This window comes from Ips typographus, linkage group LG8 (genome assembly GCF_016097725.1).
Source record: "Ips typographus isolate SLU linkage group LG8, UJ_Ityp_2.0, whole genome shotgun sequence".
Lineage (NCBI taxonomy): Eukaryota > Metazoa > Arthropoda > Insecta > Coleoptera > Curculionidae > Ips > Ips typographus.
Genome location: NC_138429.1, coordinates 7,775,231 through 7,793,122, shown reverse-complemented (window position 1 = coordinate 7,793,122; position 17,892 = coordinate 7,775,231). Strand labels below are relative to the sequence as shown.

Sequence of the window (17,892 nt, the reverse complement as noted above, 5' to 3'; positions counted from 1 at the left end):
GCTGTCTAATCCGTGGATAATATAGCGTTTTTTCCACTATTAACCATATTTTTGATCTAGGATAACAACAAAACAACATGAAGACCCAACCTAACTTAGCTGTCTGTCAAGTTAAGCATATGTCTTAATACATTGACATTATTTACCTAGGTCAATAATATTTTCTTTTTTGTTGTGAAAGATTACACTCTAATTTTGACCTAAGTCAACAATGATCACCATTAAAGTAGAGATATCTAATTTCTCAAGTTACTAATCGGTCAATAATGATATGTTTATCATGTTAGTAGTGGAAAAACATTACTATATTTTCACTAACTATATCTAGACGCAAAACATTTGTCACAATATTTTTTCACCAGTATTTATTTATTCGTGTCAGAAGCATCATTATACAGTGCGTTTTTTTTAACGCGCAACATAGGATTTTACGTGTTAAATTTTTAAGCCCATGTTAGACCATGTTATTTTGGAACTACAGGTATAAAACTTGACGGGTGTGTCTTTAGTACCCTGAAGCTTAAGTAAGTCTACCAATTTGGTCTAAAAGTGATTTAAAACTGGAAAAAAATCATTTTTTTCGAAAAGATTTTATCCTTTCATACTCCCTGTATGCATTGTTGTTCCTTGTTGATTTTGATACTGGCAGGGCAGGTAGCAGGTGAAGTTACTTATTTTGACTGCATCACGACCCGACATCTTTTAAACGTCAAAAGGGCATTTTATGATTGTTTGGAATATACTGTTTGGCTTCAAACGGAGGTCAATTTGAACAATTCACCTATAAAAATACTTCTTTTGTTCTTAACTTTCTTGATATAAAGTTAATGATCACCCTGTTTTACTTTCTACGCCAAATTTTACCTGCTACCTGCCCTGCCAGTATCAAAAACAACAAAGAACAACAATGCATACAGGGAGTATGAAACGATAAAACCTTTTCGAAAAAAGATGATTTTTTGCAAGTTTTTTAACACTTTTTAGGCCGAATTCGTAAATTTACGTAAGCTTCAGGGTACGAAATAGCCACCCGTCAAGTTTTATACTTGTAGTTCCAAAATAACATGGTCTAACATGGGCTTAAAAATTTAACACGTGAAATCCTATGTTGCGCGTTAAAAAAAACGCACTGTATAACAATAAATACTAGTTAATTAACACATTATATCAAATGTCTATAATCACAGACGTGAGCTAAACACTTTGTGCCCAGAAGCGGGAAGAATTATTTTATCATTTTATTTTATTTTATCATTTTTTAATTTTTATAATTTTATTATTTTATCATTTATTTTATCTTCTATCATTTTCACCAGTATGAATCTTACTATACTATTTAAAGTTGACGTTGGTACAAAACGTTTTCAAATACATTTACATTTAGCATACTTCTTCACCGATGATATGGAATCTTAAACAAGATCCAGTAGAAAAACATTTATTACAAAATTTAAATTTTTATGGTTTTTCACCTATATTGAAGTTTAATAAAAATTCTTAGTCGTAGATTCTACAAACATTTCCTACAACTTTCTTGCATTGATACAGGTTCAAACAACAACTAATGATCGATGATTACTGAACTAAATTGTGCTCATCACGGTCGAATAGCATAAAAATAAATTTTTTGGCAATTAGAAAAAACCCAAAATAATGTTTTTTTTCCAATTTCGTTCAACTGTGGGAACGTGTTGCTTGACTACACTTCATCATTGTTTTCTAACTAAATGTTCACATCATATTATCAGATAAATTGTTTAAATATTTTGGTGAGCGAAATTGTGTGACTTTTTGGTTTGTTGATGGGTAAAAGTTTGGCACACACTCCTTGAATATTATCAAATTGTTAATACATATTCAAATAAAGATAGTGCTGTTACACAATAATGTCGTTGACCCTGTTAGTGCAGTACATAAACGGATATTGTCACAAAATTAAAAAATCTTCTTCTGCCTAGTTTTGGTTTGATGCCTAATCGAAAGCGGGAAAATTATAAAGTTGCGGTCAATTAATTAATTGGTTCGACATTGACCCAAGTTAACTGTTTATGTCACGGTTCTAGGAAATATTACCTGCATCGTTTAGTTAAAACAAAAAAAAAAAGATCCATTCTAAATTGGTCTGCGTCGCAGAACTTCCTGATTGCGCAAAAGGACAAAGAACCTCTAAGTTTAAGGTGGAGGTCAATTGTTTAGGTTTGTCTTTTACCATCGACCTTGCGAATTAAATACGCTTTTGATATTGCAGTTATATTGTTTTAATCATGAAATTTAAGGCTTCAACATATTGTAACCATCACATGTTGTACAAGTTGAGATTCATGATTCAGTGCTCCTTCAAGTCGGAACTACTAATGAATGCTCCCACGAAACATGACGTAAGGCCTATTTATAAAAAATCGCCTAGCTCATTCTAGTAATAAAGATCGTCTAATAGAAAATGCTAATGCAGGACAATGCACTTTAAAAAAGCCATTCGGGTTCGAAGCTGGTTTTCAAGGCCAGGTTTGGAAAAAAATAGCAAATTATTTGGTCAACGTTCACTATGTAACAAAGAACGCGTAGAGCTTTGACTATGAAGAAGTTTTAATAGTCGTTGATTAAGTATGTATTGTGTGAAGTATGCGGTACGAATAAATTACTTAAGTTGATTTATTAAAAATAGTTTGCCAAAATTTATGAGCTACACACTTTATGTTATCAACATAATCAATAATTAAGCGACTTTAAAATTCAGCTTGGGATGTTTTCTCTATTTTATATAAAATGATTAATTTAAGTTGGAAACACACTGTATATGTATTTTCATACGTATTACTATACTGCGTTTTCTTGTTTAGATTTAATAAAAGTTTAAAATATTCGTCCTAAAATTTGATTATATTACACAAACCTGACATTCATATTGTGCATATTTGTATAAGCTACATACAAGTTTTGAATATTGGTTTAACACATTATTGCTCATTTCCGCTTACGTTTGCTATTTATATTTGAATTTGCCACAATTTTAGTATTTCAAATGAATAAATGCATTTTGATAATTTTTATTTTATCCCTTGTATAACAGTAGTTAGGTATTATCCAAGGACGGTAAACAGGACGGTAAGGATTGCTCAATCGGCCGATTTTGTTTCTCGGAGGCGTACGGATCCTGACGTCACAGTAAAGTCTCGAGCGCACAATACGCTAAATATGATCGACTGCAATTGGTTAAAAATCGCGCGAATGCGTGATTCCCGACCCGATGGTGACGTAAAAATCGTCACCGGCCCGAGCCGATACGGGCAACATTGCGCTTATGGGATTAAGCAATCTTTTACTGTTTACCGTCCTTGCCTAATACCCCCCCATTCTTTAAATTTTTTTGAAAAATTAAAAAATGTAAAGTGCTTTTTTCTACTTATTTCACCTAATTTAAGGTCCTTTGATATAAATATGCCCTTTGCTGTGCATTGGAACCGTCCTGGAGCAAAATTAAAAATTGCACTTTTTGTAAAAGTAGCATATTTTTTGACACACGTTGCTTTGACCCTAAATTACTCCCTTAATTGACAAGCTACGTCAAAATGTCATAGAAAACAAAAAGATAGAGCAGATTTCAAGCTTTCTAAAAATATCCCAACATGAGTTGATTGATAACACCGTTTGGTCGCTAGAGCTCGTCAAATTTCCTTTACCAATATCACATATTATATTGTAAATATTTTTTAGTCAGATTTCATGTATCTCTTAATCCGGCCGAGTTCCTGGCAAAGAAATGGTTAAAATGTTAAATTTTAGGTCTAACTCTGTTAGTTTTTGAGATATCAAAAAACCGACTGCACCAGCGTCTTTTATCGTCAAAATATTGACTTGCACCTCATTCTGAAGGAAATTTCACGTAGTTTCAAGAAATGAGACAAAATGGCGTCGCAGACCGCCATTTTGAATTTTCTGTCAAAATATTGACTTGCACCTCATTTTAAAGGAAATTTTTCGTAGTTTCAAGAAATGACAGACAAAATGGCGTTCCAGGCCGCAATTTTGAATTTTCTGCCAAAATATTGACTTGCACCTCATTTTAAAGAAAATTTCACGTAATTTCTAGAAATGACAGACAAAATGGCGTCGCAGGCCGCCATTTTAAATTTTCTGTCAAAAGATTGACGCACCTTTTTTTTTTTTAACTTTCTTTATGGCTTTCACCACTAGGGAATTCAGCCAGGCCAAGTTAGGTTAGGTCGAAGGTGGCCTACGCCACGTCAGAGCTTAAGCTCCTCCTCTTAGGTCTGATTAAGAAGTTAGCAAGACAACACGACAAAGGATTCAAACTCTTCACGCTCCCGGGCTCTGGAGGAGCTGTCACACTTTTGGAAGAGCCTCGGATGGAAAGGAAGGTGTCAGAGATCTGGAAATGATCCAATAATGTTCAAATCATAAATCAATATTATTAACTTTCAAAAAATGACAAATGAGTTTAATTATGGTGGATGACGGCGAACCCAACACACCCCGCAGGCATACAGGAGCCTGGATTCCACTTTTAATTAATTCCTGGTACAAATCACCATTCATTCGGTCATATTGGAACAAAATATGCTCCAACGTGCCCTGCGAACCACAATGACATAATGAAGAGTCCGCTCTTCCCAACATAAACAAATGTTGAGGCACCAAGCAATGCCCAGTCCTAATGCGAATAATGGTGGTAATATGCCTTCTATCTTTATAAGTCAGTCCAGAGAACCAAGGCTTAGAGGGAAACGCATCAGACTCGCCAAGATATTTACCACCCTTGCTCAAAAATGTTCGCCTCCAGGCAGTTTGCCACCCAGCAAAATGCCTACGCTTAACCTCCGGGTAAAACTCATCCCAGTCGCACCCTATTTTAAAGGAAATATTGCGTAGTATCAAGAAATGACACCGGCCCGAGCCGATACGGGCAACATTGCGATTATGATTAAGCAATCCTTTACTGTTTACCGTCCTTGGGTATTATCTACTATATCATTACGTCATGAGTATGATAATTTTTTTTTCTGTGTGTAGTAATATGCTTATTGCTCACTAGTTTTGTATAGATAATAATACCCATTACCTACCCGTGAGTAACAAATCTATATGTAGCAAAAATTAAAATAATAACCGTCTAAATCCTCTCCATAAAGCCGGAAAACCACAAAACTCTCTTTTAAAATCCAAGCAGCATCAAACGTATTTTACAGCTTTATGGGTGGATATTTGACAGTTATGACATTTGGCCGTCAGTTGTAAACCTGAAAACTGTCAAATTTAATCCCATCAAGGTACAAAACAACGAAACAACATTAATGCGTTTTACATCTTCATCAGTGCATTTTTAGCATTTATAATATTATTTGGTTGTGTATTTCTGACTTCTCACTTAATTTTAGTTTTTTTTTAAATATTACCGTCAAAATCCTCCTTATAAAGATCCGAGACACTGATTATAACGTTCTGAAAAGCTTGAATGAAATCGATGTTGTGGACACGATGGTGGTCGAATTGACTGCAGTACTATGGTGGTACTACTTAGAAATACATACGCTTCATCATCATTGTTAACCTGATTTAAATTGGATTTGTTAATTTGTTAACAAAGTATGGTTTCTAAATCAGTAATAACAAAGTAAGATTCAGCTTTTCAAATTTATTCTTGATGGTCAAATTGGGCTAATAATACCTCTATACATTATGTAAATGTAAATACTTGTTTTTTACCAAATCTTGTGATTTTGATAATAATTTTTTTGCAAACTTATGATAAAGAAAGACATTGTTCTTTAACATAACTTCAAAACGAAAAATGTTGGAAAAAATCACATTTAAATTAGCTTACCAAATCTACATTACTTCCAAGCATCAAATCGTCAGAATTATCGTGCTTTGTTTGTCTCCGAATTGGTTTGGTGTTTTCGAGTTTGCTTTAACGGCAAAGCCACACTTTTCACATTTTAACAAGAACAACAAGAGTACAATATTAATGACGTTTTATGAAAAATTAAGAAGCAACAAAATGGTCAAAATTCAAACAGGCTTACTGTCAAAGTAGCTAAAATACGAGTTAACCACACGAAGATATCAGTTGCAATCATCAATTTTGGTTTTACTGTCTTTTTAAGACAAAATGTTGCAGTTTTGTTATTCCTTCGTTCAATTGTATGCAAGCTTATTTCAAAGTGCATATTGAAAAATGATAATGAGGAGAGTACTAACCTTTCTGTACCATTTTTTGGGTTTTAGAGTTTTAAACCTGAAACGTAACAGAGAGAACAATAACACACAAAACAACCAGACAAAAAGAAAATTGGCAGCATACAGCCATGAACATTAAAACACTAAAAATTTGTAACTACTCTTTCCACTAGAATTCAATTATAAAAATATTGCAAGGATTAAAAATTTCTATTGTAAAAATTGTTTCGTTTACTACGTTGTACCTTTTGATGGCCCTCACTCCAAGATAAGCATCCTAAGATCGTATTGTTTTTCAAAATCTCTGCGTATTCAAGTTATGAATTATTAGTAATTATCATTTGTTCTAAATTTCTGCGTGTATGTCTATCCAACCTCCTAAGTAATCCAATTTACCTCCATGAATATACGAAATGTGTGATGGAATAGATCCTCAACCTGGCAGAGCGTTGTATTGATTTTAGTGTTGTATACTTCAATTAATGTTATCAAATATTTAAACTACGTTCTCATCCGTTACTGTTTTCCTAATTTCCTAACTAAATAATGAAAACTTCATCACGCATCCCACCGCGATAAAATTGGGGAGTCGAAATATAGAACGGTGGAACCTACTAATTTTCCTTTGTATACTCCCTTTGGGTGGATATTAAATAGACACAAATAGGAAGTATATTCTAAAATTGATTGAAATTTCTGGGTATAGAAGGAATAGTTTCTAAATTTGCTTTTAGTGGAGTTTCAAATTGGTTTTCAGTCCAATGAATGGATTTTAACGTTCTTGCATATGCTAATCAATTTTAGTTTCGACTTCAGATGTTGTCGAATGACATAATCATTTGCGTATTTACTGTAGTAGACCTGCTGGCCAAAAGTTAATTAATTAGGCTATTGACCTTCGGTCTGACCGGTTTTCAAGTCAAAAATTGCATTGATGTTTCTTAAACAAGTCATCACAATATATTATGGTTAATATTTATTCTGCGTAGTCCTGTCCAAAACCTTGCAGAGAATGTGAATAGGGCAATATAAAGCGAAGGATCAAAAAGGAAAAGGAAAAACAGGTCAACTGAACCAACCAGAATGCAAAGATGAGGCTTTTCTATTAGAGATGATAAAATTTGTATGCGTCTCTGAAATCCGAGATTGACACTGTTGCCACAATTTCCAAAAAGTTTCAACTTTAACCAGCTAAAAACAAACATCAAAACTATTTGCAATGGCAACACTGAACACATTTTCTACATTAATATTTTATTCGGCGAGGTTGTCGCTACTACAAGGACGACTAAAATTATTCTTATGTGTGACAACCATATTATTGTATGTAATCAAAAAGATTAAAGTTTAATTATGTGCGTTGCTGTAGAATGTCGATATGCGTATAATATTGATCAATTCTTTGTTGCGGTGCCAAGAAAAATACAATTCGTGCACCAAGATGTTTGTGAATATACCAAAACTGGTTGGAATTTATGATGTAAATAGAGAATTTCATGTAATTCATTGATTAGAAACGATACTTTAAATATGCTTTAAACATTTTTTAGCAAATTCTTGTTTTTGCTCAAATTATCCAAAGGGCTTGAATACAAATTAAGAGTTTGCTTTAAAAAATGGTTTTCTCTTGCTTTTTGTCAAATTATACAGGGTCCCACGATGAAAGACATCGATTGATATTGGAAAAAGTATAAATAGGAGAGTTTTGAAAATTTGGCAGGATACTGATGTGGGCATCCCAATCTAACTAAAATATTTTCAAGATGGTTGCACTTCCATTTATACCGGAAGTCGATCACAACTTTCTTATTTTAAATAGAACACCCTATATATTATTACATATTTGGATTCCTCACAAAATTCTGACCAACTTTTGTGTACAATGCCCTATGCCTATCTCTAGCCGTTTTCGAAATATTTGATGTTTTTCCAAAAAAGTGACAGTTGGAATGCTCAACATATTTTTGTACTCTGTCAAAACCGTAATTCATTTTGCAATGAAACTTTGGGTTATTGTAAATAAAGGATCGTTTTATTAAACTGAGAGTGCGTAATGACTCATTGGTATACAGGGTCGTCAAAAAAAATCATAAACTTGCCACTAAAAAAAATGAAAAATTTCAAGTTTTTTAAATAGAAACCCACATTTTTTATGACGGAATCATTTTGAGAATTAATTTATTAATTATTAATTTATTATTTACGGAGAATGTGATAAAGTTGTAAGTAGAACATGTGAGGTATTTGCCGCTCGTTATCCAGAAAAACCAAAGCCATCACCAAAAGCTGTCAAGCAAATAATTGAAAATTTTAAGAATACGGGATCTGTGAAGAGAAAAGCTATTAAAACAAAACCAATTCTTAATAACACAAATGTAGAAATTGCAGTTTTGGGCTATTTTGTTGCAAATCCAACTTCGTCAATAAGACAAGTTTCCGTAGAATCAGGCATATCCAAAAGCTCAATTCAAAGGATCCTGAAGAAACATAAATTTCCCCCTTTTTCATTTAAATTAGTGTAACACTTAAAAGAGGTTGAATTTCCGAAGAGAGTGGTTTTTAGTGAGTTTTTGCTGACTAGTCACTATGGAGAAGAATTGTTTTTGAATAATATTATTTAGAGCGACGAGGCCAAATTCACTAAAAATGGAATGTTCAATGGACATAATTCTTACTACTGGTGTGACATAAATCCACACATAATTAGAGAGAGAAATTTTCAAGAAATCTGAAGTTTTAATAATAAAAATGTTTATTCTCAAATAAAACAAAATGGGTTGGATTTAGGTATAGGCAAGTAAATTGAAACGTATAGTAATTTTTAATGCTCAAAATGATTCCGTCATAAAAAATGTGGGTTTCTATTTAAAAAACTTGAAATTTTTCATTTTTTTTAGTGGCAGGTCTATGATTTTTTTTTGACGACCCTGTATACAAATGAGTCATTACGCACCCTCAGTTTAATAAAACGATCCTTTATTTACAATAACCCAAAGTTTCATTGCAAAATAAATTATGGTTTTGACAGAGTACAAAAATATGTTGAGCGTTGCAACTGTCACTTTTTTGGAAAAACATCAAATATTTCGAAAACGGCTAGAGATAGGCATAGGGCATTGTACACAAAAGTTGGTCAGAATTTTGTGAGGAATCCAAATATGTAATAATATATAGGATGTTCTATTTAAAATAAGAAAGTTGTGATCGACTTATAAATATAAACGGTATAAACGGAAGTGCAACCATCTTGAAAATATTTTAGTTAGATTGGGCATGCCCACATCGGTATCCTGCCAAATTTTCAAAACTCTCCTATTTATACTTTTTCCAATATCAATCGATGTCTTTCGTCGTGGGACACCCTGTATCTACTAGTTTAACAAGTGTTTTTGATTATATCCCCTACGCTGTTTTGGTTACTCAAATTACAGCAAAAATACTTGATAATTTTTTGAAACGGTGATAATGCACCACATTTTCTCTTCAAAAATTAAATTTCTGCTTTAAAGTCTTATTATCTGAAGTATTTGTTTATGGTGCAGCAAATGGTTTTTCTTCTACTGTAGAGCAAGTGCTGCAAACTTGAGAAGAATTTGAATGAGATGAGTGAGACATGGATTACTTGGAGACTCTCATGTTTTTAAGTGCATCTACACGAGCAAAGGTAGTTTACCACCAATGTTATGGTTTAAGTCACTTTTATTTTCTGGAGCCTAATTCGGGAATGCAGAGAACGGAATTCTCAAGAGTTAATATAATGTGACAGACCTGTTTGGCAATGGCAAGTTTCTGTCACATTCTATATGCTTTTCTCTTGGTAACTCCATTTCCACTTTTCAAGAATACGGACTTTGCGAAGAAAAATACTCTCACTTATTGGGGAGTAAAAGTTTTATTTTCTATGGGAGTCCTATAAAAGCATTTTTTTTTGAAAATTTCAAGTTAAAATCATAAAACTGCCTGACATTTCCCACTACTAGTCCAAATGTATTGTATTGTAATTCGGCCTATTTGTGGTGTGGTTGAAGCGAAGTGAAAGTAAAATCGCCATCGTTCCAAAACCCAGTACCTACTATGTCAAAGCCAGTAGAGACTGGCTGAAATAGAGAAATGCATAATCGCCCGTGACATTTAGAATCCTGCCGACAATCGAAGCTCCGTTTGCTGCGAATTTCGCCGATAACAAGCCTGCGATGCGTGTGCGTGTAGCAGGAATGCCAGTCGCCATAACGGACGTGGTGCGTGCAAACGCAGCAGCAGCTCGATTTTCGCTCTCGAGAATGCGTCGCAAAGTGCGTGAGTGCGAATAAACAATTTTCGTATACATGCCTAGGATTTAGGTTTTTTTTCGGCTTGCTGATATTTATAGTACGGTGGCACTGGAATTGTCACTTAGTTGGAGTACGCTGAATTTTTCGCAGTAAGTCACCGAAATGCATTCCACCCAAAAATTGCCACGCTGTAGCAATTACTACTATCCGGACCCCTTGATTGATTGCGGCCTGTAGTTAGATTAGATAAAAAAAAATTATGTAATCCAACTTTTTCAACATTTACTTAACCTATATTTATTCTTATAATGGTGCAAGACGCATTACTCTCCTTCAGTCGCAAAGTCTCGCAGCATGAGTTGATGAAAATCTTTATGAATGTAATATTGGGGTGTTCTCTGTTACCCTCCTGAATGCAAGGCTGGTTATTCAATAGGGCAAGAATTCAAAAGCCCGCGACTCAATGGGACGGGAAAGAAAAGAAACGTAACCTGATTTCGTGCTGGTATTTAAGTTCATTTGTACGAGATCTGATGATGTTTAAGGAAAATATCAGTAGACTGAATATACCTAGCTGTTTCCTTAAAAAAATTTAATTGATAATGTTTTGGATGACTCGCATTTTTCTCTACTTCTGTCACTGTATTTATTGATAATTATATCTGTATTGAATGTGCCAAGCTTATAAACCAAAATCATTTGTTTCGAGAAATACAGAAAATGTTTAAAAAATAGTGAGAGGCATAGTTTACGATTTCTTTTGGATATACATGGTGTTTCATAAAGCCTGTATTTGCCACCAATGTTTGCATACATCTAATTTGTCAGCCTTGTAGAAAATTCATCCCAAATATGAGTATTATACTCTTAATTAAGCAAAAGTTTATTTAAACCTAAGATTGGTAATGAAGTAAAGTTTTTCAACAGAATTTACTCTGCAAAATGCATCATTTGTACCATTTGTTCCATTAAGCCTGAGTTAATCGAGATTGCCAGTTTGCGCCAGGATTAGTTGATCTTCAAGAAATACTTGACAATATTGTAAAATTTGTAAATGTACGCCACTACTGTCAGTAAAAAAATATAGAACAGAAAAAACACCACCATAATTTACTATTTGAAATAAAATTTAAATTTGTATCATATTTTACTAGCAAAATCGCGAAATTTTTGGCTTTTTTCAAAATTCACAGAAAGTGAAAAGTTTCACCTAATTAACTATTAATAGTAAAAAATGTCTATGATATCCAAATTGTTCTCTAAAGATTATTTTATCTTCTAGTTCCATTTTTCTATAATGAAAACACATTTTACCTTTTCGATTCCGCACTTTGAAGTTAGAAAATCAGGCTTAAGCGGTCGAAATTGAAGGATTAGTTTTAATCGCGATTAAGACGCTCTAGAGCCTAGGAATACATAGAAAATTTGAACTTTAACTTTGATTATAATTTAATCTGGATTCTATTAGTTTGGTGTATACTGGCCTTAAATATGTACCATCATTAGGGTCAATATTGTATTTCTGTACTAAATAGCTGACAGTTCTCATGGGTTTAAAATAAAAAGTTAAAATGATTAGTTGCACATTAGAGTACTTATTTACTTTTTTGTACCACTAACACACTTTTTCCCTTTTTTTTTGATTTAAGATATTTTTCCTCTTGATTACTGACAATTTTTTAGTCCAGGATGTAAAATCCATTTTTGACTAGTTTATTATGTTCTATTTCTCGTCGCAATTTTGTGAACAATGCTTGCAAATCTGCCAAAAATAAGCATCAGCCTAGACTAGACTAAGGTGAATGATCTCTGTTCTCAGAACTGTTTTTAACTCACCAAAAACAATTTTTGGTTAACAAGAAGGAAGAAAATTGCAACTTTTAGTAGAACACGTGAACCATAATTTACGGTTGCCATTTAAAAAGTCTATTTAAGGTCAGACGGAATTATTATTAAACGTCGAATGAATTTTTTTGGTTCGTTTTTGTTTAAGCATTGTTCAATGCCACACGCCGAATTTCACTTACGCAATTGCGTTAGCGGTATGGTACCACTGATCTGATCGAACCAGGCAATGCAACCATGGTCAACCGGAATGGATATGAATAATTGTTAATTGCTGAAAAATATTGTTTTAATTAAATCAACTAGTAAAATGCAATCTAATTATTGTTGGGTATTTCTCGAGAATTGTCAGAAGCTTGAAATGATTATTTATTTTTTGGATGAAATTATTAAAGGAGTTTTTTGCCTTTGATGATGAGTTTTAGTAATTTTTAACGAGTGTTATAGGCCACACTGTAAAGTGTTATTAAGTGTCAAAACTGTCAAACAAAACGAGACATTTTACAGTTTCACGGCACTGTTTAATAAGTTTTGACAGCTGATAATAAACCTGTCATTCTGGTTCGTCAAAGTGGCCTACGTTTTTCCAATTACAAGAATTCGTTGAGCTTTTCGACGTTGCTGAAATGACTGAATCAAGTTTTGACAACGTCGATTTTAATGTAATTTTCATACTTTTCCACCTTAAAAAAGTGTTTTAGAGTCTAGAAAATTGACTTTTTTTCGGTGTGTGAAGATTTAAAACGTCACGATCACTCGTTAAAAATTCCATTGCCTCAATGAAATGAATGAATAGAGTATAATTTTCATTGATATACAGACATCTAACTGCATCATATCTGGAATCTCCAAGTGACTGAATGAATTCAAGATCTATCACTAGTAAACTTATTTTGATGTTTTCATTTTGCTGGAAACTAAATAAAAAATATTTGTCGACTCTAGTAAGAATCATTATAAACAATATTTTAGGTGTAAATATCATCATTCAAAAATGTCATTACAACATATAATAATATACCACTTAATGTTCCAGCTTAGGTGGAATTAATAAATATTTGAAAACTATTTCGCAAAACTATTCTATCATCATAACCTTCGATTTTGGTAGAAAAAATCCACCTCATGCACTCGTGCACTTTTACGCAACGATATTTGCTCAAGCAATTGTGACAAATTCAGCAATTTTGTTATCGTCATCGTCAGTTAGCAGAATAAACACATTTAACCGAAAAACATATTGTTAATGTAGTTAAAATTAAATTGTATTGATGCAACTATGTATGCACTTGATGTAGTGTGTTTTTCCTAATCGAATCGTATACTAGTGCGTTGCAGTTTGTTTTGAGAGGATGTTTATAATTGCAGATAGTTTGATTTGGTGACTAGTATTGATTGAGCATTTGTTTGATTCACATTATAAAGTGTTTTACTGATTATTCACTACTAAAAATGGCACGTAAGTGTGTGTGTTTTTTAATTAACTTTTCAGTCACTAAATCACCATTTTTTTTATTTTAAAAAATTAAGGTTTTAAAGTTTTTTTTTTATTGCAGCTCACCACATTTTTCACTCCGGGTTTGAAATGGACTCTCAGCAGCAACAGTTTTGTTTGAAGTGGAACAGTTTTGGATCAAACTTGGCTACATCTTTTAGCAACCTTTTCAAGTCTGAGAGTTTAGCTGATGTTACTTTGTTTTGCGATGGTAAGTAACAGTCAAAACTTACTTAAATCTTTAAAAGGTGCCTTTGTTTGACATTTAGGTACTCTAATAATTATTTTTAATTATCCACGGAATTGGTTTTAAACTGTGCAGGCATAAACACGAACATTTGATACTTTGTTGGAAAATTTTAATTTGTAGTCTAGATAATTTGCAGCTAAAATAGGAACTAATTATTGGATTATTTTACTATCATGATGGTTCTGTTAGGTTGCCAGACCTCAATCTTTTGGATTATTGTCTTTGGGGATGGTTATTCATGAGTATATTCAAACTAAAAGAAACTTATTAACTTGTGGTTATTAAAACCACATTAAAATATGCTAAAATTGCTGGATGAAAATAAAGTAGCAAAAGAATCTTAAAAATGTTTTAAAAAACAAATTTTAACAGGGAAATTTACTGATAATTCCAGTCCATTCAGAGCTTTCACTGATAATCTTGATCAGTTGATCTGAAATGATAATACAAAACTGTGTAGAATTTAAAAAATGCAGTGTTGCAATAAAAGTAGTAGCTTCGAAGCTAAACCGAAAAAAATTCAACCTCGATTTTTCGGATTGATCAAAGGTAGTACTTTCATTTCGAGGTGGGCTATACGGTACATGGGAACCGTTGTTTCTAAGTTACATTGTGCGTTCATGTTGCATTTTGGTGAAAAAGAACAGATTGCCACATCCATACCGTTAGATCGAAATTAGTTTTGGTGCATATTTCTTTGTTCTTCGTTTCCGTTAGTTATCGCTTGGTTGCGCTTGCATTTCGGCTTGATAGAAGATGCCACACAAGATTACGTAGAGAAAAATTGTAAAAGAAATACATTGATCTTAAAGGTCATAGTTTTTGAAAAAAATGTTTTAGGTTGTATATTTATCTTTTTTAAAATAAAAGTAAGTAAAACTCCTCTTCTTGTTTTATTAGGCAAACTTGAAGACGTGATCATGAAATGTATAGTAGAGTGGATAGATAAACCTTACATTGTATTTACCATGAAGTTTCAAATTACTAGAAATTGCAGTAAACATAATTATTGATGGTGTAGGCAAAAGTGCATACAAATTTTCAAATATGTAAATAGTAGTAACCATAATGAAGCTTTCATTTTACTTTCACCAAATTTAGCAGAGGACGCAGTTTGACTAGGCCCACCTATTCAACTACTATTGATCAGAGTACCAAATAGATGCCACCTTGGCTTGATTTCACTTTTTTGATGCGTCGATTTCGACACGTCACACAAATGCAACTAGCACGAAACGAAATCCGTTAGATGACGAAACTAATAAGGTCATTGATTTTTAAGTTCCTGTAGTGGATTTTAATCAATTCCACACTCTTACATAGTCCAGAAATAACAAAGCGAGGGTATTATTTCAGTTTGATTTTTTTTTGAAGGGTTTATGTAGCGTACCCCTTTGTTTTTGTGAAAACTCATAAATCTGTCTTGTTCATGGTTGAGTTTTGCTCATTGAAAGTTTCAAATTATGTGCTGACGCATTTTTTGGATACATAACTCTCCCACACAACAATATCCTTTACTCGGTTGTTCAGCTAATTTAAATTTATTTCGTAAGCAATGAAAAACGAACGTAAATCTGTCAAGCATATGTGGTTACATTGTTTTAAGTCAATAATGGTAGAACAGGGTGATTGTTTATAGTTTTTTTACTCAACTCCGTTAATTTTGATTGGAAAGCAAAGTTGCAGTATTTTTCTCTCGCTTCAGTTTGACGCCCCCTATCGGCAAAACCTTACCACGAACCCAACAACTTTTATACACCAATGAAAAGCCTGTTTTATTGGCTATCCATTGACGTATAAAAGTCCTAGACAAGTCTTGGAAATAAGCAAGTTATTTAATGTTAAAGCAAAAAATGTCAAAATGGTTGAGATGGAAAACCCATGTTCCTCTAGCTCCAAGCAACTAACTTTTATAGGTTGATGGAAAACCTGTTTTATTGACTATTTATAGACCAAAAGAAATAATAAAGTGTATGAAATAAAAGATTTATTGAAGGTCAAAGCAACAAATGTTAAATTTGATTTGAAAATTTGAAAAAAATGGAGTTTTTGGTCTCCAAATTTTCTAGAATACCTCCTAATCTAGTAGAAATACGGGAAAAGTGCACAGAATGAAAATTGTGTAGAAAAGGTCAAAAATCATTGTATCCTGTACTCCAAAACCCACCAAGGTGGTTTTGGAGCACACTACTTGAAAAAAGAGAAAAAATAACATTTTTTGAGTCCTGTACCTCAAAAAACATCCGAGCTATATAGACAGGCAAAGTTTTAAGGCACTTTTTCAGAAAAATAGTGTTTCTAATCTCCACAATCCATTTTGTCGAATATCTTATAACCTAGTAGAGATACGGTAAAAGTGCAAAGGATGAAAATTGCGTAAAAAACTCAAGAACACTTTATTCTTAAACCAACAAATTCTCTCTGAAACTGCCTACAGAATGACCAAACAACAACTTTCTTTTTTTGAGTCGTCATGAATAACAAAGGCTGCCAATGTGATTTTGGAGCACACCACTTGAAAGAGGAGAAAAAACGATTTGTTTTAAGTTGCTTACCAATCCTGTATCTCAAAAAATAACCGAGTTATGGACAGGCAAAATTTTGAGGCACTTTTTCAGAAAAATGGTGTTTCTGGTCATCAAAATGGATTTGGTGGAATATCTCCTAACCTAGTAGAAATACGGAAAAAGTTCAAGGGACAAAAATTGCTTGATACAGAGTGTTAACATTTTTGAGTGTTTAGTTCATATCAAAATGAACTGAGCTAGCAATTGAGTAAAATATAAAATAATCGGCCTGTACAATGTTTCTAATAATTTACATTTTTGATGCAAGACGAGTCAAAGTCGTACGTCGACGATATTATCAAACAAAAAAACCAGGAAACCAGGTCAAATCTATTATAAATTTAGCTGCAACCTAATTATACATCGAAAAATGCTTTTCTATGCATATCGCCGATATACCTAGAAATTTCATTCATTTTTCATCCAAACACTACTAACGGTGTTGTAGATTATATTATACGCTTTACGATGTTTACCAGCAGGAATTTTAAAGTATATAACGAGAGATGCACATGAGCTTTTAACGAACTAGGCTTTTAGGTCAAGTGCAGCTTGCAGGCGGATGTAATCGATGATGTTTGGCTCTTATCTATGAAAATAATTAGGACTGTTATTATTTGTCTTGGAATAATCACAAGATAACACTAAATTTAGAGTAGAAGGTTTTGTCATTTGAGTCGAGCATTTTGACCTCAATTAGTATTCAAATCAAACTATCCTCTAGGCATGGCCTTAGCCAAAAATAGTGTAACATCCAATAGAATTTGGAAAACCATAAACATTTTAGGAACCATCACTTATTTAGTTACATTTTGTCACTTTCTACATCTTGACATATTTGTGATTAAATAAACAAATTAAAATCTTTCAGGTGTCACATTCAAAGCCCACAAACTTATACTGGCGGCGTGCAGTAAACATTTGTCCGACCTCTTCGAGACCGCCCCCCTTCACCAGAACCTTTTGGTGATCTTGGACGGAACGTCGGCCTCAAACATGGCCGCCCTCTTGGAATTCATGTACAAAGGAGAGGTGCACGTGTCGCAGGACGCTTTGTCCAGTTTTCTAAAAGCTGCCGAGTGTCTGCAAGTCAAGGGACTAAGCATCGAGCATGAGAAATTGGCGGTGGCTCAAAGTCACACCCAGAGAGCGCCAGATATGGAGGGAGCTCCTCCACCTTTGGATTCTCCCACTAGGAAACGATTTAAGGTGGTTTTACAATGGTTTTTATAAGTATTATTATTTTTTTGTGTAAAAGTTTTTCAA

At 33.3% G+C, this 17,892-nt stretch overlaps 1 protein-coding gene across 5 annotated transcripts in view; it reads left to right on the top strand.

The window, feature by feature from the left end:
- Positions 1-17,892, top strand: part of chinmo (Chronologically inappropriate morphogenesis) — a 32,225-nt gene that overhangs the window by 5,720 nt on the left and 8,613 nt on the right. For 3 of the 5 annotated variants that reach the window (XM_081984886.1, XM_081984883.1, XM_081984887.1), the window contains exons 2-3: positions 13,871-14,020; positions 17,498-17,835. In XM_081984886.1, the coding sequence (XP_081841012.1) occupies positions 13,900-14,020; positions 17,498-17,835 (459 nt within the window). In that variant the 5' untranslated portion in view covers positions 13,871-13,899. Of the gene's footprint in view, positions 1-10,409; positions 10,619-13,586; positions 13,774-13,870; positions 14,021-17,497; positions 17,836-17,892 lie in introns of those variants that run through there. The other 2 variants (XM_081984885.1, XM_081984884.1) reach the window with 2 other exon arrangements.